Raw genomic sequence first — 24,519 nt, 5'->3', positions numbered from 1 at the left:
CCGTTCATACTGAGCCCGGTTCTGCCGGAGGTTTTTCCTTCCCGCTAATGGGTGGTTTTTCTTCCCACTGTCGCTTCATGCTTGCTCAGTATGAGGGATTGCAGCAAAGCCATGTACAATGTAGACGACTCTCCCTGTGGCTCTACGGTTCCCCAGGAGTGAATGCTGCTTGTCGGGACTTTGATGCAATCAACTGGTTTCCTTATATAGGACATTTTTGACCAATCTGTATAATCTGACCCAATCTGTATAATATGATTGAACTTGATTTTGTAAAGTGCCTTGAGATGACATGTTTCATGATTTGGCGCTATATAAATAAAATTGAATTGAGAGACAAATTAACCTAAGAGTAATGCTTTTGGACTGTGGGAGGAAGCCAGAGTACCAGGAGAGAACCCAGCATGTACAGAAAGAACAAGCAAACCCAGGCCGGGGTTGGAACCCTGGACCGTCTTGCCACAAGGCAACAGCACTACCATCTGCATGACTGTGCAAGTCTTGTTAGCCGTAATAAATAGAATTATGAAGAATTGTTTGAATACCTGATCAAAAAGGTTCCTGTTCACGAAGAGTGTGTTGTTTGGTTTGGCCATCTGGCGAGCCAAGAAGGTGAAGAGGCCGCCAACTTGGGATGGAGTGAAGTCAGGGTTGTCCACCATTACCTTTGTTAAAAAAAAATGTTTTATATTGATTAAAAAATTTTTTTTATATTGATTAAAGCCCAAAAAAGAAAGGGAAATTCATTATTGACCATTTCAAGAACTGGTGTGGCCACCTTCTACTGAAATTTCTCTGGCTCATTGCCAGAAAAAAAAAAACATTGTACGAATGGTTCTGCAGAGTCATTTATAAAAAAAGCTTAAATCATTCTCTTCCAACTTTTTACAGCAAAAAAAATAATCTTTTAGCAACATTTGGTCAAGTCTAGAAATGTAAAACTAAATGTAATGTTAAAAAAAAAGCTACATAAAGGAGCATAGCACAAGTTCCAGAGTTTCTGCTGACGTCTGCCCCCTCTGGCGACAAGTTGAAATGACACCAGTGTTGTCCACATGCATGGGAGAAGAGGAAAAGCATCAGCTGCTGCAACTGCACTGGTGTTTTGTTTAGAGGCGACCTGTTCTCTGAGGTAAGAAAGTTATAAATACTTAAGTTAGCTCATGTTCTCTCGCTAACACAGCGATTACAGCAGACTCAACAAAGTAGCCAGGTGAACATGAGCACGCAGGGCATACCCAGAGAATACAACCTGAATCACTCTCTCATGAACTGACTAATGGAGACTATAGGGGCAACCGTTGTAAATGGAGGAAAACTAATTTTACACGTTGGGCAATTGTAAGGGCATGTATGGGAATGAAAAAAATATTTAACCTTAGATAACAATGCTCCTTTAGGAAACAAAGGTTGACAGATCATTAGGATAAAAAAATGTCTTCTATTTTATGATAAGAGTTGGTCATCCTCAGGGCTCTGTAGTCAGATGACAACCATTCCCCTCATACTGTAGTCATTAGGCACACTGTTGGACAGCATGGGATACATTTCCATTGTTACTCATTAGGGTGTTTATGATACAAAAACTTTAAGATTAGTACCAGTTGTAAAAAAATATATATATTTTAGAAAATACATTTAAAAAAAATAAATACTAGAACTCCAAAAAGTATTAATAAGCAGTGATTAGAGCTATGTTTTTCAATTAGTTATAATTTGAATGAGCACCAGAACAAAACACTTAAAATACATGGATAACAACTTTTCCGGAATCAGAATTGAGCTTAATTGATTTTTTAATACGGACAAACAAAAAGAGATCAATGATGGGACCCATGAATGCTCATCCCTCTAGAACTGTTTGGACTGACTGATTATTCTTTTGCATGCTGCTGGCAGTCACTTCCTTCAGTCCTGGGACTGTAATATGTTCAAAAACTGATCTCATTACTGAAATATCGGCAACTTGAGTCAAACATGAAATACACAACAATAATTTGCTACATGTTATACCCCTATCTGCTGCTGATTCCATTTCCAATGGAATTGACTGTTCTCTTTAAAAGTGGATTCTCCTTTTAACGTCAAAGCTTATTCTCCCCAGTAACTCAATTCTTTTGCATCACTGGCGAGAGTGTATACTAATTTGTTCAGAAGGAAGCACATATTGTAGTTCAAAATACATAGGAAGAGACAAATAAGCAACAAAGACAGTAAGCTTAATCCTGAGACCCGACAGGACACCTGATGGTGTTCTGAAGACCACAGAGCTGAAGTTATATGTGCTTTGTTGTTACAGCAACAAGTTCACACAGTCAGATTCCCACACCAGCATGCTGTTTCCTCAGAATGGGGAAAACAGATGTTTCATCCAGTACGTTCTTTTCTAATCTCCAGTTCCTGGACAGACCAACATCAGAATAATCTGTCCTTTTCCTGATCCAAGACCCGTAAGCCACCTGGATGGAGGGAAGGTTAGCCCTGATGATCTTCTTCGTAAAGTCCATCATCATCTCCACTATTTTCACTGGGTTTAGCTCCAGGTGGTTGTGACCCTACCAGTGGAGCAGCCGATCCACCTCCTGTCTGTATGAGGACATGCCACTGTCCTGGATCAGAACAGTGACAGTGGCGTCATTTGCAAACTTCCAAGAGTTTCAAAAACAGGTCCACTGAGGTGCAGTAATTTGTGTAGAGGGAGGAGTGGGGAGAGAACACACCCCTGGGTGGTGCCGATGTTGATGATTCTCGAGTGGTAGAAGATGGTCCCCGGTTTCCTCTGTTGCCGCTGGTCAGACAGGAAGCTGGTGATCCAAGTCAAGTCCACGTGTCCACTGACAAATGGATCAAACAAGCACGTCCCAGTGTATGCATATCTTTTCTCTGTCTGGATTCACTCATGCATGGCTGTCCTGCCTGAGAAGAGTTCTGCTTGAAGTTTCTTCCCACTTTTACAAAGTGCATCTTTAGATGAAATTGTTGTATTTCCTTATGTAGAGCACCATATATGATCATAGGTATTGTTTTCCACGTCAATTTTCAAGTTTTCAGGACACAAGTCTGAGTCGAAAGCTTTTTATGTTTGCGAATAAATTTCCCTTTGGGAATTATAAAGTATTTTTGAATTACATTGAAATTTGAATTACATTGAATTTTTAATGGAAAGTCAAAGACTCAAACTCGAGTTGCCACCTCTGCAGAGCACCCAGAGGTATTTCTGTTCTGGACAACAGATGTATTTAATTTAACTTGGTATGTGTATTGGTCACATTCATTGATTGTTATTATAACTACATTTTTAAAAGAATGATAAAACTAAAAAAGCAGCATGTTGAATATTTTTTCTGACATTACCTGAAGTAAGATGTCCACTATCCTCTGCTGGTACTCCAGAGCTTGTTTGTCATTCTGGACATCATCAAAGGTCTGGATCAAATAAACAAAAACAAAGATACAGCAAATTAAAATACTAAATCAACTAAACAGTAATGTATGAGTTAATTACATCTTAATTTCTCATATTTCTTTAATTTTTTTTTTTACTTCGGTTAGCAGTAAATAAAAACTCTTTCAACTTTTGAAATGTATTTAATTAAGTTCTAAAACCTAAAATCATGGAACATTTCCAAACGACTGATGATTTAGTTTGATTACTTTCATTGAATAAAGTAGTATAACCAAGCATAACCAGTACCGAGATAGATGGGTTATACAACAATATAACGTCTTGAAAACAGTCAATGTTGATGATTAGAAATTTTCAAATAAGACATTTCCCTTATTTGAGAATAAACATGTTTATATCACTATGGAGTTGTTTTGATATTTTGACATCCTAGTGTCCCAGCTGTACCTGAATGCAGCATGTGCAGCTGTTAGGAAAATCCCCTCTAATCAATGGAGATTTCTCAGCTTTGCCTCTCATGAAATGATTAGATCCATTAGAATATCAGATGATCATCCAGTACCAAAGATGTTTACATTTGGCTTGAAGATGTTTAAGGTAAGTTACTTAGTTCAGTGTAGAGTGAGCTTTGGACCTCAATGCTGTTGAAAGATGTGTATGCTGATTAGGGTTGGGAATTGATAAGATTTTCACGATTACGATTCTCTTATCGATTCTGTGAAACGATTCGATTCCTTATTGATTCTCTTAACGATTCCAATTTGGGGAATTTTTTTAACCTCTTAAACAAAGATAGACATGGTATTAAGCATTTGAATTTAAAGTAATACTAATTTAACAGGGATGGAGTGAGTCTGTGAAATGCTGGCCAAGTGTACCGTACGGCGACATATACAGCTACCTTATCAACATTCCAGTACACACGAGAGAGCGTGAAAGCCATAAAATCACTTGACGGCTACAATTATTTCATATCGGGACATGTTCAGACATGTTTGTGTAACATACGAAAGCGGAGTCGGACACAGACAGCGCCTCAGCAGAGAGGAAGACCCGCCACCGGTAGGTTAAAAAAAACATTGTTCACAAAGGATTATTTTGTTGTTTTTGTCTTATTAATCCTTTTCACAGACTCATGCCAGAGGGTTTGCATACATTGTATATGTACGTATATTATTACGAAACGAACGTTTATGTGTTAACTTAAGTATATATCCTAATTTTTTATTTATATAATTATTTAAGTAGAACAATGACTAGTGCAAAATTAAGCTGTATTTACCGGAGATGAAGTGTAGACTGCAAATTCTGTCGTGGTATGATGGCTCCCACAGTTCGATTGGGATTTTCATTGAAATTATCCATTTCTTTCTTCTTTCTTTGGTAAACGAAAGAAACATAGATCCGACGACTTGGAATGCCTCTCTGTGCAACCGGGAGCACAACAAGTCGTAGGCATTGTTTAGATTCCAAAAATAAACTAACTAAAAGTACGCTCTAATTCACCCGTTTTGTCACGGTGGTAGGCGAGAACACTAATGTTTTTGCCTACCAGCGGGACCCGGATGTAGCGCGAATGTAGCTTGTGACGTTACGCGTGAATTAGTGTATGGGGCGCCTTTTTTTTTTTTTTTGCTTTTCTAGACTTACGCCTGGTCACGTCGTACTTGCTTACTGAATGCCGTGTGCGTAACTTGCGTAAAAAACGTGACGTAAGTCATGCTGCCCACTCGGCTCTGGTGCTGCCTGGAATTGATAAGAGAATCGTTAGGCGAGCTGCCAAACGGTGCCATGGAATTGGAAAACCCGGACCCGGTTCAGAACAGGAACCGGTTTTCGATTCCCATCCCTCATGCTGATATAAAGTTCTGGTTTGGTTCACCTTCCTCTTTCTGCTGGAACTGTATAAGAATCCAAATAGCAAAATTTTGTGATAGCTGGGAGTCCTCTCTGTTTGGTTTTGGTGTCACTTTTAAAAATTATGCTACAGAAAGTGTCATTGAGCTGGAGTATTTCTTCATGGAGTTTGCATGTTCTCCATGAGCATGTGTGGGTCCTTTCTGGGTACTCCGGCTTCCTCCCACAGTCCAAAAACATGACTGCTAGGTTAGTTGGTTACTATATATTGCCCTTAGTTGTGAGTGTGTGCGTGCATGGTTGGTTGTTCTGTGTGTCTCTGTGTTGGTCTGTGATAGACTGTCCAGGGTGTACCCCTGTCTGTCGCCCATTGAGCACTGGAGATAGACACCACCCCCTTTGTGACCCTGCATGGATAAGTGGGTATAGATAATAGATGGATGGATGAAAATTTGCATCTGCATATGTATCCAACCTCCTTGCTAGGAGGCCCCTAAAAAGCCCCATTCAAAAGTCCTAATAATTAGTGAAATGCAGTCCACTTGTGTGCAATCTGAATGTCACACTGTCTGTCAGTATAAACAGAATTTTTCTGAAAGCCCCCAGAGGCTGCAGCACCACTAAGCAAGAATTATAACACCACGAAGACCAAGGAGCTCTACAAACAAATCACGGACAAAGTTGGTGAGAAGTACAAGTCTGGGTGGGGTTGAAAAAAATCCCAACCCATCATCCAATGGAGAGCACATTGTACCACAACAAAGCTGCAGAGAGAGGGCAACCCACCAGAACTCATAGATTTATAGAGTTTCTGTGTACGTTAGAGATCCCTGAAGACATCGTCCCAGTTCTTTGTGAAAGCTCCCAGATCTAAATATAAACCTTGGGTTAATGGACCGGACTCAGATTCTGGAACATTCTCCTTTTGGACCTCCTCTCAATCATTAAATCCAAACTTAAGATTTTTTTTATTCAGGAAGGCTTTTAATACTTAGCGGCACTGAGGCATCATATTCCAGAATTTTATTTATTCTTTTATCTTCTCTAGAATAGGTTTTATGATTTTACCGTAAAGCACTTTGGCTGTTGTAAAACACTTTACAAGGCGCTATAATTAGAAGCAGTACCTTTTATGTTAATTTAGATATTAAAAGCATTCTTAAATAGCTGAACTTTGAATAAAAGTCTAAAAAATTAAACACAAAAAAACTTTGCTGACAAATTTTTTTTTTTTATATGTTCATCATTATAATGTCCAGATAATAATGTAACAGAGAGAAAACTCACCATGGCAAGAACATTGAGAAATTCCCGCGTATCAAAGTGGAGCAGTGTATGAATAAAAGGGAAAACCTCCTCCTTCTGTGATGAGTCGCCTGAATGGAGTCGGATCAGGAACTCAAACACCTGACATGAGCACAGACACAGAAACAACTAAATCACATTTCTATCCAACTGCCTACTTTCAATGACTCTGGTTACGCCATATGATCAAACAGTGAAGTTATCCTTGATAAATACACTTAAAGGATTGAGCCCCTTAAACATGCTGTTTTTGGTGAAACTGAATTTTGAAAAAATAACTCTGTTTCTGCTCTTCTCCAAATGTTTTGTCTATTTAACTTTAACTATATTGTATGGGCTTTCTATATGCATCATGTATACATTCTGTAATACTCTCATTGCTGCTGTATTTTATCTTACTTTTATTGTGGATTTTACATAAAGCACTTAAATAAAGCTGTACTTGTGCTTATTTCAAGAGTATTTACCACAGTTCAGTACTGTTCTCAGTTCAGCTTAATTTAATGTATCAAGGACTGATTCACAACAAATACTATCACAAGGCACACAACAGGACAACGGTTCAACTCATGTCTAACAATCAGGCATTCAGTTCAGTACCATGAAATTATAAAGTTGATATGACTTCTTTATCCAAGATGAACTGGATGAGAAACTGATGCATTCACAACATATTAAACTGGGCTTGAAAAGAGCCAACTGGATAGTGCCACATACCTGGTTCTTGACCTGAACAACCAGATCTTCAGGGATGTCTCCGATTGGATATGCTCTTCCAGCAAGGCAGCAGCTACAGCCAAAGAGACCCACAGAAAGATGTTTACTCATCAGTGCATTGTGACAGATTATCAGTCTGATTTTAAAATGTAAAAATCTAGATTTTGTTAGGAAGGTTTTCCTTCCTAACAAAATCTTAAGTAAGTTACATGTTTTATAAAACATGTAACTTAGTTGATTTTTTTTAAAAATGGCTTAGCGTAACTTAGCTTTATTATGATGTCCCCAAAAGCAGTTTGGTGTTTCAATTAATAAAACCTCACAAGTAAGTCCCATTGGATCAAACTGAATATGAAGACTAAAGTTACTATATACACACATAGAAAAGCAAGAAAGCTTGTATACTCTATGCATTTCTGTAACTATGGAGCAAAACCCACAAAACTGCAATACCAGCATGCCTCTTAGTCTGCATGCATTAAACTGCAGTTTAATGCATGCCGTATTAAAGGCATGAGGAGGATTTACCTTATGTAAACCAGTAATTTGTTCCCCATCACCACATCATCACCTGTAGAAAAGGAAAAAAACTAATAAAATTTCAGTTGAAGTGTGTTTTGTGGCAAAATGCTTCAAAAATATTTACTGAAAAATTAAGAAAACGGAAAGAAAAGCTTCAGTATGCTTGTGTGGCTCAGCATCACCTGTTAGGCTCCTCCCCTCTCTGACTCTAGGACCAATTACTGAAAAGAGTTTCTGAAATATAACAAAAAGAGTTGAGGAGGGATCTTAATGAATTATATCAGAGCACACATAATGCTATTTAGATCTTCTAGAATACTTATAATTTCCCCAAATAAACTGACCATGCTAATAATGCCAAAATAAAAAAAGTATGTTGTCTAACAGTAAAGCGCAGGTAAATAAGTAGAAATCTGACATGCTGTGAACTGTAGCATTAACCACTGTGAGTAAAGGAAGGATACAGTCACTGAATGCCACACACCTTTTTAAAATATAAAGCAAAATAAGTTTACTTTTCATCTGCTTTTAGTAACTGAATATTGACTAGTAATATATTAACATGTTTAGTAAGTCAATATATTTACAGAAAACTTTTTGAATTAATTACCGATCGGAAATAAAGGTACATTGGAGTAGAACTAGACAATATTCTCATGTCAAGTTTCAAAATATTTTTAATATAAACTAATTTAGTGCATGGATATTGATACCTTTTTTTATAATTAAGATGTTCCTGGACTATAAATCTGTAGTAAGCCAGTGGGATGTAGTGTGTCAAGTATAACGCCCTACAGGCCAAACTGGTGAATATGGAATAAAGATGATGTTTTTTGGAGGCAAACAGATTGAACATTGAACATTGTTCAAGTAAGACAGCAGATACAAGTAAACTGCTGAAAGGCTTTTTGTTTTTATAAAGACTACATCAGAAAACACAACAAAAACAAACATCCATCAGCCCCGCCCTCCCACTGAGCCACCGCTCTGCTTCAGTTCAGTCAGTCATAAAAACAACCTTTTGTGTGGAACTCACCTCCATTGGAGTAATGTAGTCATTCATGCCTCGGTTGAAAATATAGATCACTGCATCATAGAGCTGGTTGTTCCAACACACATGGACCACCTTCACTCATGCATCCGCACAAATAAACAGACATAAGAGCTCCAATAAGGCTTCAGTGTAAAAGACATTTGTCCAGCTATACTGAATATAACAGTTTATATATCAAATGTGAGGCTAATACTATGCACATTTTTTAAATAGGAAGTCTTGCACTTTATAATGTTGGTGCGCTACATACAGACCACCTCATACATCTACACACCTGTTGTATGTCCAGGCTGGTAACGTCCAGATGGACGATGCATCTCTCCAGACTGTCCATCATACCATTATCATGGTAATGGGCTAAGAGGTCTTTCATAACAGGGGTGGTGATGTGGCCAAGCCGATTGGCAACGATATAGGACTCCAGTGACTCCAGGAACACACCCTTAGCAACCATGTTCTCCACCAACCGTGAGTACAGCTGGTTAAACAGCAGGTCACTGTGAGAGCAAGCAGCAACACTGGGCCTTCACTTTCAATAGTTAGGGAAGCAAAACAAATGGCACTTTACATGTAAAACTACTGTTTTATTTTTAGTGTTTCTGTAGTGTTTGCGGGTGACCTCTTGGCCAGGTCACTCTTGCAAAGGAGACCTTGCTCTCAATGTTTTTTTTACCTGGTTAAATAAAGGTGAAATAATATAATTATAGTATAATTACAATCTAAAATGACCTTTTTTTTTATTAGCTCAGGTCTATGCCTGTTTCCTGACACCAAATGTGTTGAGTACTGAAGTAGTTTCCCCTTACTTATTTTATTCATGTTTTTGCTTTGTTGTCACACATAAATTCATCAGATCATCAAACAAATTTTTGTATCCAACAGAAATTAGCCAAGTGCAAATTCATCAATGTTCATGATTCGACAATAGGGAAGCGAAACTGGGCAGAAAGAGTCCCCATCTTTTTCACATGAATTAAATGGTAAAATGGTAAATGGCTTGTAGTTGTATAGCGCTTTAACTAGTCCAACGAACCCAAAGCACTTTACACTAGCCAGTCATTCACCCATTCCCAGTTGTGAGCTATACTAGTAGCTACAGCTGCCCTGGGGCAGACTGACAGAGGCGAGCCTGCCATACATCGCCGTCACCGGGCCCTCTGACCACTGGCAGCACGTAATTCCGGTGAAGTGTCTTGCCCAAGGACACAACAACTGAGGTGGTCAGAACGGGGGGTCGAACCCGCAACCCACCAGTTACAGGACGAACTCCCTAACTCCAGCATTTTTACCAAAAATCATCTTGATAACTCCTAAGACCTTTGGGGAAAAAGATCTGTGGACCCATTTCATCAGGTAAAAAACTAACATAGGGTTTTTGAAAACACAGCACCTACAGTCAAACATGGTTGTGGTAGAGTGATGGAATGGGACTTCTTTAATGAATTCTGCTCCCAGGTGAAAATCCTGATGGAGAATGTCCATTAGTTTATGTCCTTAATCTCAAACACATTTATGTAATGCAACAATGACGGCAACATTGCATTTTTCCGCTAATATACCCAAAATTCCCTACGGCTATCAGACTTTACAATGCTGCACTATAACTGTAACTGTAACTATAACTGTTATAACTAATGTGCAATAACTACTGTGCAATTAATATTTAATACACTGTGCAATAACTACTGTGCAATTCTATTTAATACACTGTGCAATAACCTGTGCAATAATACTGTTAAATAATCCTGTTTAATAAGCAACTTCAGCTGTATAGATATCTCACTACCTCACTGTGTTCTTACCTGGAACCACTTCATGTAAAACGTCATTCTATTTGTATATAAGTCACCTGAGTGTACATAAGTCACCCTAAATATCTGCTTTATCTCCCCTGTACTTTTATTTATTTCTTATTCTTTTTTGATACACTGTACATATGTGGACACACTGTATATCTGTATACCTTATACCTTATCCACCTGTCCTCCTTTTGGCACCTTCTTTTTGTTTATTAAGCCGATGTGTGACAAGTAAATTTCTCCAATGTGAGATTAATAAAGCCCTATCTTATCTCTTATCTTATCTTACTGTGGAACAATAAAGGATCTCGGAATCTATCCTAATCTAAAATGATGAAGATACTGTACTGTGACCTCAAACAGGTCATTCATGCTGAAAAAGCCTCCATATTTTTGCTAAATTAGTACAATTCTGCAAAGCAGTGGGCCAATAATCCTCCACAGTGATGTTAAAGCCTCATTACCAGTCATCAAAAACACTTATCGACAGCTGTTGCTGCCAAGGGTGAAACTATTAGTTATTAAGGTGACAAGGTAATTACTTTTTTACATATTACCAAGCTGATTTAAATATATTTTTAAAATATATATATTTTGAAAACTGTTTTACATTTACTCAGGTTGATTTTGTATGATATAAAAATTTGTTTGTTGATATGGAAAAACAAAGTGAGACAAGGCAGCAAAAAGACAAGCGAACTATTAGGAGGTACTGGAACAATGCCTCTACGTGGATCATGCCCATGGCTTCTTCTAGCAGTAGGGCTGCAGAGTCAGATCATTTTAACGGGCTGTAGCTTGGGCAAAGGTGTATGTCCTGCCCCCAGAACGTCAGCATCATTAACATACGCAAACACAGCATAAACACACATATGTACTCACGCCTTCTGCAGCAGGAGGCAATAATCCACCAGGACTGGTACCATATCCTAATCAAGGCACAGAAAAAAATTACAAGTTATAGACAAATCCCTTCTGATCCTGTCAGTTACATGGTCACTTTAGCCGCCAACTTTAACCAGCTCGACTCAATTAGTACTACTGTGTTAATTTTGCCGCTTTTGGATCTTGTTCTTTCGGTCACAACCAATATCTCATGACCATAGATGAGGGTGGGAATGTAGCTTGAACGGTAAATCGAGAGCTTCGTCTTTTGACCTGCTTCACTGCAGACGCAGCACCAATACACCTACAATCTCCCGTTCCATCAATTCCTTAATTGGTTAACAAGACCCCGAGATACTTAAACTCCTCCACTTGGGGCAGGACATTCTCCCTGACCCGGAAAAGGCACTCTACCCTTTACATATCTTCCAAATTGTAAATTATGGATTTTGTCAGCTGGTTGCAATTGATCAAATTTTCTCAACGAGAAGACTGGGCGAAGGAGAGCCCCCCTGTGCCCAACGGGAAATAAGCAGCTGGACACATTGTGGGAGAAGGATCGTGTGTTTATCCATTTTGTCAGTCGAGGATGTTGAAAATATGTTAAATGATATGTTTTATGATGTTTTATGAACAGGATTTCTGCTTTTTGGAGCTGGCGGTTACCTGGAGTATCTGGAACTTCTGAAAATGGTGGCAGCTGTTTCGGCCCATGTCAAGGCTTTCTGAACTATGTGAGGGATATGGCTGCTACCAGCATTCAGACTGAAATGCTCTATAAGCAGAACTGCAGGTTAGCTACGATTTCTGAACTTCCTGGCAGAATGGGAATAATCTCTGGCAGAATTACCACTATTATGGCTGTTTTGGAATCGTCATTGAGACATACCAGTGAGACCTTAAAGGCAGACTGAAAAACAATGGTCTTCCTGCCCAAAACAAATGCTATTATCAGAATCTGGCCTTCCCATCCATAGAGACATATAAAGACTAAACGTCACATTGACTGTTGTGGCGCAAAAATTACGGCCGCCATCTTGCGGCGATTGACCTGATAACAACACAAGGATAGCAGGAGCAGATTCTACAGTCTACTCAGGATTTCTCATCAACTTGGCAGGAAAACGATGCACAATCATGTCATGTTGTTGCAGTGATCTCCATTAAGACTGAGAGACTTTTAAAACTGAAGAAGATAAAGAGAACTTTTACTGGAAAGTGACCGATATTTTTGTGCAGAAAGAGCGCCGCATGGACTTCATTTATAAGTAGAGGTAAGACAGCGATAATTATTAATGTTTTGTAATAAAATGTGCGTAATGTGGGTTATAGTTTTTAAATGTGTTACAAATGCAGAGCTCCATCATAACTCAAACTGTTACCAATCAAATTACAAATAATTTAGTTTTTTTTAATCAAAGAATCAATATTTTTTCCATGTCTCTTGGTGATTTGATTTAGCTCAATCGGTCTCCTTCATCACTTTGAAATGAGTCTACTCTGTAGAATGTATATATTTGTAAATCTGAATCTCTCTCTCTCTCTCTCTCTCTCTCTCTATATATATATATATATATATATATATATATATATATATATATATATATATATATATATATATATATATATATATATATATATATATATATATGAAAATGTATGAGGGGCTGGTTTGAAAATGATCTATACATTAGAATAGTATATTACTTGTCACAATATTTAAAGTCTAAGTCTTGTACCGAAAAAATATCCTGAATAATTTCCAGAACAAGGTAAACTTTGAATATTCATGTATCAAAAGTCTTCAAGTTAAGTTTAAATATGAAATATCGCACATTTTTTACACCGATTATGGTATTTTGCGTTTGAGTGCTGCCTCCGTTTACGATCGGCCATTTCCGACAGTGTGACGTCAGTTCAAGAACACCGAGAACACGCGAATCAGACTTGCATAGAAACACACATTGTTTACATTGTACAACCGATACTGCGAACCAGGATATATATGCATGTTTTCCGGGATCTTCTTTCACACACCAAATCTGCGGATCCACGTGTACTTTGAGCAAGCGCTTATAAAAAATATCGCCGAACTAATTACAAGATAATATGCCTTCTAGGTGCGTAGTTGGTGGCTGTAGTGTCGCTTATAGGTCTAGTGCAGACTGCGGTGAAGTTGGTTTGATATTGGACATTCAAGCTCCGAGGAGTCAGCGAGATCTAGCTCACGGTTGATCCGGTTGAAGGACTCCGATTTCGGCCAGCGTCTCTCAGCTGCTCCCTCCTCCCATACGCGGTGGGACAGTCAACAAATCTGATTTGATTTTTGTTTATCAAGAGTGCTCAGCGGACTCCGCGGAGCTTGAATGTCCAATGTCAAACCAACTTCACCGCAGTCTAGTGCAGGCAAGAAAGTATCGCTACATACTTGTAAACGGTATGACTTCGTCATTGCGTTCTGCATTAGACAATGTAGCTCCCTTGAAAAAGAAGGTGATTATTCACAGGAAGCTGGCTCCTTGGTTTAATTCAGAGCTGCGTTCCTTGAAGCACAATGTTAGGAAATTGGAGAGAAAATGGCGCTCTACACACCAAGAGGAATCCTACCTAATCTGGAAGAACAGTCTATTGTTGTATAACAAGACCCTTCGCAGAGCTAGAGCAGCATATTTTTCATCATTAATTGAGGAGAATAAGAATAATCCTAGATTTCTCTTCAGTACAGTTGCCAAACTTACTCAGAGCCACAGCTCTGTTGATCCATCCATTCCCTTAGCTCTTAGCAGTAATGATTTTATGGGATTCTTCATAAATAAAATTGATTCCATTAAAAATAAAATAATTGGCATCCTCCCAAACATGATTACCTCATCCTCAGTAAGTGAGGCAGCATTGGAGGAATCCTTAGAACCTGCGCAGTGTCTGAACTGTTTAAAAGCAGTAGAGCTTTCTGAGCTATCTAAAATTTTAGCTTCATCTAAACCTTCTACCTGTATGTTAGACCCAATCCCAACCAAGTTGTTTAAGGAGGTATTCCCTCTGATCAGTGGTCCTATTTTAGACATGATTAATGTATCCTTGGTAAATGGATATGTACCACAGGCTTTTAAAGTAGCTGTTATTAAACCTTTACTTAAGAAACCATCTCTTGATCAAGATGAGTTAGTAAATTACAGACCTATATCTAATCTTCTTTTCTTATCTAAAATTCTTGAGAAAGTAGTTGCTAATCAACTATGTGAACATTTACAAAGTAATGACCTACTTGAGGAGTTTCAGTCAGGCTTCAGAGCTCATCATAGCACTGAAACAGCTCTGGTGAAGGTCACTAATGATATTCTCATGGCTTCAGATAATGGACTTGTGTCTATACTTGTCCTGTTAGATCTCAGTGCTGCATTTGATACAGTTGATCACAATATTCTCCTACAAAGACTTGAGCATACTGTAGGGATTAAGGGAAAAGCATTAGGCTGGTTTAAATCTTATCTGTCGGACAGATTCCAGTTTGTTCATGTTAATAATAAATCTTCCTCAAACTCTAGGGTCACTTGTGGAGTACCACAGGGTTCAGTCCTTGGACCAATTCTATTTACTATATATATGCTTCCGATTGGCAAAATTATCAGACAGCATGGGATTAATTTCCACTGTTATGCTGATGACACTCAGCTATATTTATCCATAAATCCTGATGAATCCAATCAGTTACTTCGACTGCAATCATGTCTTGATGACATCAAAAGCTGGATGACTTTAAATTTCCTGCATTTAAATTCTGACAAGACAGAAGTTGTAATCTTTGGGCCAGAGTCTTCAAAAAATAAAGTTCTTAATCAATCCCTTAATCTGGATGGCATTAACTTGGCCTCTGGTAATAAAGTTAAAAATCTTGGTGTTGTTTTCGACCAAGACATGTCATTTAAATCCCATATTAAACAGGTTTCCAGAGTTTCCTTTTTTCACCTCCGGAATATCGCCAAAATTAGAAACATTCTGTCCAGGAGTGATGCTGAAAAACTAGTCCATGCATTTGTTACTTCAAGGCTGGACTATTGTAATTCTTTACTATCAGGAAGTCCACAAAATGCAGTTCGAAGTCTTCAGCTGATTCAAAATGCTGCGGCAAGAGTTCTGATGAAAATCAACAAGAGGGATCATATTTCTCCAATTTTAGCTTCCCTTCATTGGCTTCCTGTTAAATCAAGAATAGAATTTAAAATTCTCCTTCTAACGTATAAAGCCCTTAATAATCAAGCTCCACCATATATCAGAGCTCTGATTACCCCGTATGTTCCTAACAGAGCACTTCGCTCTCAGACTGCAGGTCTGCTGCTGGTTCCTAGAGTCTCTAAAAGTAGAATGGGAGGCAGATCCTTTAGCTATCAGGCTCCTCTCCTGTGGAACCAACTCCCAGTTTTGGTCCGTGAGGCAGACACCCTATCTATTTTTAAGACTAATGTTAAAACTTTCCTTTTTGACAAAGCTTATAGTTAGAGTGGCTCATACCCTGAGCTATCTCTATAGTTGTGCTGTGATAGGCCTAGGCTGCTGGAGGACATCAGGGTCTAATTTTCTCACTCTACTGATTTCTACTGTTCTTCAGTCTACTGTTCTCCAGTTTTGCATTGTATTACATTGAAATGACTGTCGTCATTTCAGCTTTTAACTTTTTGCTCTCTCTCTTTTTCTTCATAGTAGGTACACCTGGTCTGGCGTTCTGTTAACTGTGACATCATCCAGAGAAGACGGCTCACCCGCTACTACCATCTAATGTAGAACAGATTACTAGATCAATGTGTGCTTCTGTGCTTGTTTGTCTGTCTTGTTGTGTCTCTGTTCTGTCTTCTGTAACCCCAGTCGGTCGAGGCAGATGACCGTTCATACTGAGCCCGGTTCTGCCGGAGGTTTTTCCTTCCCGTTAATGGGTGGTTTTTCTTCCCACTGTCGCTTCATGCTTGCTCAGTATGAGGGATTGCAGCAAAGCCATGTACAATGCAGACGACTCTCCCTGTGGCTCTACGGTTCCCCAGGAGTGACTGCTGCTTGTCGGGACTTTGATGCAATCAACTGGTTTCCTTATATAGGACATTTTTGACCAATCTGTATAATCTGACCCAATCTGTATAATATGATTGAACTTGACTTTGTAAAGTGCCTTGAGATGACATGTTTCATGATTTGGCGCTATATAAATAAAATTGAATTGAATTGAATTGAATACTTGGCCGGTGGATCAAAAGGTCCAAAAGAAATGGGATAAATTCGTAAAAGAAACGTGAAAGGACTGGATTGCCGGCAGTGACAAAAGTGTTTTATGCAATTCACACTTCACGAGCGAGGAAAGTTGTAGTGTTAGCAGACAGTGTTATTGCCGAATGCACGGTACTCGTTCTGTGTGTGACGTCACATACCGTATCTGCCGATTGAGGAATGTTCGGGCTCATTCGCATATACAGCAAGTTTTATTGAAATTACTTCCAAACGGCGCACATAATTCACATATAATATACATTTCTTTACTCTGGTCACTATTTGAATGCATCTGTGTTAAAATACATTTTATGTGCAAGTACAATATATTGCTGGATGTTTAGGGTTTGCAACAAAACAAAAACAAAAAACTGAGAAAATGCATTAGGTATTCAGTGATATTTGCTTGAATAAACACGCTGACAGTGACTGCTACACACATTTATACTGAGCAGAGCTGCCAACCGCCCTAAGATGGCAGCTCAAAATATCGTTGAATCTCGGTCGATGCGGGGACTACTCTTTATAATGTCTACGTTCCAGTTGGCCTTGAAAGGCAAAAACAACTTCATTTTCTTCTGGATATTATGTAAACAAGACACTCTGTGACATCTGTGACCTGGAAGAGAGCACTACCGAACTGCCTGATAACGTCATCTTTATCAGATTTTGGCCGCGAGAGCTATCGGCCACAGTTCACTCTAACACACACACACGATTACACTAAAACGCACAGGTACACACACACACACACACACACACACAGCCTCTACTGTGCTTTCTTCCATTACTCTGATGCTTTCTGTTTTAGCTGTGGTTTCGAAAGGTCAGATCAGAGACCTTAAGTTGTAGCTTTGGGGAATGTATGAAACGAAACTATTAAGCTTTGAATTTTTTGTGATGAAGCTTATTCCAGTGAAATCTAGTTGTAGCTTTAGAAAAGTTGAACAAAATTACTTTAGATCAGAAATCTCCAAGAACATACTTGGAGAACATAGTTAGCTTATTTCTTATCATGAATAATAATAATTTGTTAGTGTATGAAAGAAGTCTAGTCAAGGATTTACTTAGCTTATTCATTTGTTTTTCCTATGTCTGTAATGCTTTTCTGTTGATGTACAGCCCTTTAAATCGTCTTGTTACTGAAAAGTGCTATATAAATAAATTTGCCCTGCCCTTCCACAGGGAAAAAAGTTGGGTTATCCAACACATTCCCTGATTCTTTCACAGCAACGTGACATATTTCACTCACACTCCTATTTGAAAGCAACTTGTGGGGAGTAAGTGTCTGGCTGTGACAGCAGGGCGGACCCTCAAGCACAGTTCAACCCCTCAATCACAGAAACACATGATGTCATCAGAGCTTCCACACCTGGTCACCCATACCGGAGATTCCGACAGGGAAACACCTCGCTCTGTTACCATAGGTTATGTTAAAGTAACGCAACATTACGTTACATTACCTGGAAATGCTGCTCCATCACCTGGAGTTTTCCCTGTTCTGGACATTTCTTCAAAGCATACTCTGTAAACTGGAAAAGAATCTCTACCATCTGCAGAGAAAGAGCCCTTTAAGTTTAAAAAGGAATTTTGAAAGAACAGATTTTACAAGGTGGATAAGTAATAAAAGCCCCAACCTTGTCACTGATAACTGCTTTCCTTTTCTGGGAATCTCCATGGAGGCCTTAAACAAAGACATATAAAGAAAAACGCCCAGATGTTATGTCAGTATGTGATCAACCCATTTTTTAAATATTTGAAATTAGTATAAATCATGAGTGATCAAACAATCCTCTAGTCTACAGTGGATGAGATGTTGTGTTATACTTGTAAACATGTAACTGTGGGCTGTGTACAGTGGGTGGAAGAAGCCTGAACCACAGAGAGGCTCTAGTTATATAAACATATGAAGAGCATCACTAAACATATCAGACTTGCATTGTTAATGTAAGCAACATATAGAACATATGAGTGATGCCTGAGTCTGGGACTGCCATGAGAGCGATGCAGCCGATGGCTGCTGTAAATCATACCCACCAACCACAGCCTTTGCAGTGCCCTCATGGAAGGACCAGGCCAAAGACAGAGCCTCAGTGAAGTGCTCCTGCTTCAGTAAGCAGTCCAGGCGCTGGAAACAGAGATCATGGGTCAGCTGGCTCACAGGCTAATGCTGGAAACGGTCTTTTTTAGATATAAAGTGACAGGAAACACACAGGAGGTGTAGCTGTATACAGATGAAGGACAAATGAAGCTGCAACAGAACTGCTACCATGGATGGGATTTTCATGTTTACAGCTTTGGGTTTCAGTTTCTATGTACCTGTGTGTTAGCCTCATAAATTCTGTACACATTGTTTTGCAAAGTGATCTTCGTGCAATTACAAACACAAACACCCATACAGCATGTCCTACTCAACATGTGTGTATGTCATGGCCTTTTATCCACTCTGTCATAGTGACATTATACGCCGGTGAGCACAGTGAGAACCATTGTGAGTGTCTTACTCTCTTACACTACATGAAGGGGTTTGTGAAAAAAAACACACAACCTTATTTATAAAGTTAGAAAATTTTTTACTTGCTAATTAAGATTTCCTTCTTCCTAAAGGTATAGCCTGTTCTGACTGTTACAAGAGTTCTAGGTAGACACACTGTACCTAATTTTTTCTCTAATAGTTATACAGAAGAAACACCATGCATACCTCTTTCCAGTTCCTCAGGGACATAATATGAGCTGACTGCAAAACAAGCAGATTGCACAGTGTAAAAGACCAGAAACAAATAACTTCTCTATACAACGTGCAAATAAAATCGATTTGGTTGTCAAATCTGATCAGAATGACCTCTGTAACAGACAAAGACTAAACCCAACAACTACCTTGGTGCCCAAACAGACGATCTGTCCTGCGTAGCTTGACAGAGACTGGTAACAGGCTTTTTCTCCAACCAGCGCCTGGAACACAGAGACACAGATTTTCAGTCAGCGCTAAAATTCAAGTAGATGACTATTCCTGAGCTGAAATTTGAAAAGATTCCTAGGATATTTCTAGAACATTTTGAATATTTCAGTACAAAAGCTAGTTGATTTTTGCCATCTGGTTGTTCTTCAGATCATGAGGAACCCCTGCAGTTTTTTTTTTGGCATTAGGACCTAAACCAAACCCTAACAAACAGGCTTTATCTGGATGTTTTTAAGTCGTCTCTTTATTTCTTTTTGTACAAACCTAAAAAATGTGTAGTTTTAGTGCTTGGTTTGGTACCTGAACCACATCAATTCTAATTACCAAAGATGTTTAAAACCCTTATTTAAGAGTCTGGACCAAATTCTATACGTTTTAAGGAGGGAGAACTATTTAGATATGGAGAATTCATTTCTGAATATAACATCCCAGTAACCCCCAAAGAATTTGCTATGTCCTTGATGCCATCCCAGCAGGTTTAAAATTACTAATATCCACGGCTGATAAGTCTTACGTGCAAAATCCTCAGTTTCCAGAGTTTTTTGCTCGCAAAGCTGACCCATTTGTGATATAGAGTGGGAAGAGACATGGTTGTTGCTAAGAAAATTCTTTGTGCCAAACAATGTTTTGGAAATGATGCCTTCTTCATAAATACTATTCACAAGTATTTGGAGCTTCCTAATTCTTCAGCCAGGCTCCTTTTTGCAGACTTTTTATCCGCCTTTAAAACACCCTGCAGCCTCACATTCTGGCTAAAAGACTCCACCAGACGTTTAACATGAGCAGTCAGCTAATAATTTGGATTTTGGACTTTCTCACCAGCAGACATCAACAAGTTTCCATTAACAGCACTTTCTCTGATCTTCTCATCACCTCTATAGGTTCTCCACAGGTTGCATGCTTTCTCCGCTGCTCTTCATTCTGTACACTGATGAGTGCAGATCCACGCAACCCACCGCTACCTGGTTAGTTAGGTTTGCTGACGACACAGTTCTATTTCATCCCTCCTGATCGCCAGAGGGCGGTGCTGAAAGCACTGAATGTTCCCTTCGGGCATGCGCAGTTCGAGTAATTATACCAACAGAGTCACACCTGTGATGCCAGATGACCACTCAGAGGCTATATAGCCTTGTGTCATCCTTGGCTCTGTTCCTTTTTTCTTGTCACAAGTGGTTCACCATCTTCCCTGTTGTTTGACGACCCATCTCTCCCTGGAGTTGCGGTTTTCCTTCGCCCTCCCAGGCCTGCAACGGGTTGATCTGTTTGCTGGTGACGGTAGCGTGCGCGCCCCCCTCCCAGCTCATGGCTTCTTGTTACAGTGTTACCTACAGCTTGGGCTGTTTTGGATACGGCTAACATTGTTAGTTCCTTTGGTTTATTAGTTTATACCTGGTGATGGCAGCGTTTGCGCCCCCTCTCCCAGTGTGACCAAATTTATTTACCGAAGTTTGAGTACGGCTAACGTTGTTAGCTCCTTTGGCTTATTAGTTTATACCTGGTGACGGCAGCGTTTCCGCCCCCTCTCCCAGTGTGACCAACTTCATTTACCGGAGTTTGAGCACGGCTGACATTGTTAGTTCCTTTGGTTTATTGGTTTTATGACTGGTGAAAACAGCATTTCTGCCCCCTCTCCCAATATCAGCCTCCTTGTGTTTGCAGCCTCTTTCGTGGCTCTGCTATAATTGGTGACGGCTGCGTTCGTGCCCTCTCTCCCGATTTTAGCTTTGGCTTGTCATGGATGGCTCCCACAGCTGCATGGATTGTGGGGCTGCCCTCCAGGCAGAGGATGGCCACGACCTGACCTAACTCGACCAGGGCAACAAGGGTGGAACAGTGGTCGGCAGAGTTGGCAGAGAAGAATTCTTTGTTGCAGACACGTCAGTCTGATGCCTCTCTTCCAGTGGCTGGGCTCTCTTCCCCACCCATGCCTGAACTAGTTGCGGAGGAGGACGTCATATCTCTGGCTGCCTCTGCTTCTTATTTTAGAGATGACGAGGTGGCAGGGTCCTCTCAAGCCTCTGAGACTGGGTCGTTTTCATCCCAGAGTGCAGTTGGGGAGGCCGGTGACAGTTCCATGTGGAATGTCATGTCTATGGCCCTGAAGCAGCTACAGCTGGAACTCCCACAAGGAGAGGTATCTGACTCCGGGAGTGCCTTTTTCAGGCCCGGATGGGCTCCTACTCCCTTTTCTGTAACTCCATCAGAGGAGTACCTTAAGGAGTTGCACGCCTGTTGGCGGGACCCGAGAACGTTGTCACGGCTCTCCGCTGATGGTCGGGTGTTAGCCGCCACGCACGAATCGGCGAAGGCCGGCCTGGACCGTATGCCAGCAGTTGAACCCGCTCTCGCTTCACTGATTGTGTCACCAGATGAAGCCCTGCGTCCTGACGTCAGATGCCCGCGGACTCAATGTCGGGTTACAGATGACCTACTGTGTAAGGCATACAATGCAGGAGTGTGTGCTGTCCGCCTTGGCAACTCCCTGGCGCACCTTATGTTCGCCCTCTCTGTATCTGTTCAGGACGCCGGTGGTGCAGCTGCCGCGGTTGGTTTTAGCGACGCAACGTTGCTGGCCTTTGCGCTGATGACCAGAGAGCTTGGCCGCGTCATGTCTTTCCTTGTCCAAGCTCGTAGACAGGTCTGGCTTGCACAGTCTCCTCTCACCAAGGCATGCCGTAGGACCCTCGGGGGTGTCCCGGTTGTGCCAGGGGAGTTGTTTGGGTGAGCTGCCCTGGAGGCGCTAGAGCGGACTGTTCAGGCACGCCAGACCAGCCAGCAGCTTTGCTGGCCTTTGCAGGAGCATACCCCCCTTTCCTCAGCATTCGGGGCGCCCTGTTGAACTAGTGGTGGCAGGGGAGTGGTGGTCTACTGGTTAGAGCAGCGCGCTTGCGCTCTGAGAAGGATGCAAGTACCTGGTTCAATCCCAACTGCCTGCACTCTGGGTCCCTGAGCAAGACCCTCAATCCCCGACTGCTCCCCGGGCGCCCTATAGTGGCAGCCCACTGCTCCCCAATGGGGATGGGTTAAATGCAGAGAAATGGGGAGTGTTGGCCTAGTGGCTAGAGCAGCGCGCTTGCACTCAGAGAAGGATGCAAGTACCCGGTTCGATCCCCAGCGCCTGCACTCTGGGTCCCTGAGCAAGACCCTTAACCCCTGATTGCTCCCCAGGCGTCACACATGGCAGCCCAATGCTCCCCAAGGGCTGCCATAAATTTCGTTGTGATGTAAGTTTCAATGTATGTTTCAATGACAATAAAGATGATATTACTTATATTACTATTACTGCTGCTACCTCTGGTGCTCAGCCACGGCCCCGGACTGGTGATAGATCTGGGGGTTCCTATCCCCGTCATGTGCAGCAGAGACCCAGCAGGGGTCATGAGCCGGTCTGCCGCCCAGTTAGACAGACCCGGGTCTCAGATCCTGGACGCCCTCTCCCCAGGCCCCCCAGGGGGGAGAACAGATGCCGTCTCTTTTCTCAGTGGTGCTCTGCCCGCGATGAGAATCCGGTTTCCTGCTCGGTGCCCACTATTCTGGAGTTCCTCCAGTCTCTGATAAGGGCCACTCTCTTTCAACACTTAAGGTGTATGTTGCAGCAATATCATGTCATCACCTGTCTGTCGACAACTATACAGTGGGGCGCCATGATCTGGTCTCTCTTTTTCTGCGCGGTGCTCGTAGGTTGCGCCCCGCTGCCGGCTGCACGAGTGCCCGATTGGATCCTACCGTTGGTTCTCGCTGCTCTATGCCACCCTCCATTTGAACCTTTGGCACAAGCGGACCTCAAGTGGCTTTCCTGCAAGACTGCTTTTCTGTTGGCTATCGTCTCAGCTAAGAGGGTCGGCGAGCTACATGCTCTCTCTGTCAGCCTTTCATGTATCAGGTGGGCTCCAGATGGCTCCGGTGTTACCCTGTGGCCTAATACTGCATTTGTGCCTAAGGTGTTGTCTCCTTTTCACCGTAATCAGCCATTGTGATTGGCTTGGTTTCAGCCTCAGTCAGGTGCAACTGAGGATGGGTCTGAGTTATTGTGCCCAGTAAGGGCAGTGGAGGCATACATAGTGGCCACCGTGAATCTAAGATGCTCGGACCAGCTTTTCCTATGTTATGGGGGTCCGAGGTTAGGCTGTCCTCTTTCCAAGCAGGATGACAAAAGGCTATATAGCCCCTGAGTGGTCATCCAGCGTCACATATGTGACTCTGTTGGTATAATTACTCAAACTGCACATGCCCATAGGGAACATTCATTGCTTTCAGCACCACCCTCTGGTGGTTCTGGATTCATAGAACCGTAGTTACATACGGAACTTTCGTTCTACGCTCCCTCCAGTCTGGCCCTTTTCTGTGACACGGACCTGCGTTGCAGCAGTTTATAAAGTGGTGTGACCAGGGTCCGAAATTAACACTCGCCAGTCGCCAAATGCGGGTAAATTTCCCGTGTGCTGTGTCTCTGTGCTTCACCGCTCTTACTGTGCCCCCCCCCCTCTCGGAGCCAGGTGCTTTTATCAGTGATCAGCCTTCGAAACGTGAATCAATGCGTTTAATGTCCTTCCACTCATACCAAAATGTCCCAATTGAAATCAATAGGAGAGTCAGTAGCTGTATTTCATGGTCTTTTGTTTTTAACGACACAGAACCAGCTGTTCTTCAGTGGGCGTGGTTCCTTGCGCTTGAATTCAGGTGCGCAAAATTACATTACATGTAATTTATGTGCGCACTTTTAAGGGTAATTTTAAGGAACTTGTAACATCAGGGGCTTTAG

General features: G+C 41.1%; 1 protein-coding gene across 4 annotated transcripts in view; it reads right to left on the bottom strand.

The window, feature by feature from the left end:
• vps8 (VPS8 subunit of CORVET complex) overlaps positions 1-24,519 on the bottom strand; it is a 64,430-nt gene that overhangs the window by 16,704 nt on the left and 23,207 nt on the right. For all 4 annotated transcript variants that reach the window (XM_012850335.3, XM_012850336.3, XM_012850337.3 and 1 more), the window contains 14 exons: positions 19,676-19,750; positions 19,500-19,535; positions 18,836-18,926; positions 18,436-18,482; positions 18,262-18,351; positions 11,543-11,589; positions 9,136-9,358; positions 8,844-8,933; positions 7,990-8,041; positions 7,814-7,856; positions 7,286-7,358; positions 6,551-6,670; positions 3,355-3,426; positions 546-665 (listed from right to left, as the gene is read on the bottom strand). In XM_012850335.3, coding sequence (XP_012705789.2) covers positions 546-665; positions 3,355-3,426; positions 6,551-6,670; positions 7,286-7,358; positions 7,814-7,856; positions 7,990-8,041; positions 8,844-8,933; positions 9,136-9,358; positions 11,543-11,589; positions 18,262-18,351; positions 18,436-18,482; positions 18,836-18,926; positions 19,500-19,535; positions 19,676-19,750 — 1,179 coding nt within the window. The remainder of the gene's footprint in view (positions 1-545; positions 666-3,354; positions 3,427-6,550; positions 6,671-7,285; positions 7,359-7,813; positions 7,857-7,989; positions 8,042-8,843; positions 8,934-9,135; positions 9,359-11,542; positions 11,590-18,261; positions 18,352-18,435; positions 18,483-18,835; positions 18,927-19,499; positions 19,536-19,675; positions 19,751-24,519) is intronic.

This window comes from Fundulus heteroclitus, unplaced genomic scaffold (genome assembly GCF_011125445.2).
Source record: "Fundulus heteroclitus isolate FHET01 unplaced genomic scaffold, MU-UCD_Fhet_4.1 scaffold_37, whole genome shotgun sequence".
Lineage (NCBI taxonomy): Eukaryota > Metazoa > Chordata > Actinopteri > Cyprinodontiformes > Fundulidae > Fundulus > Fundulus heteroclitus.
The sequence above is the reverse complement of the archived record's forward strand: the minus strand, read 5'-3'. Positions and strand labels throughout refer to the sequence as shown.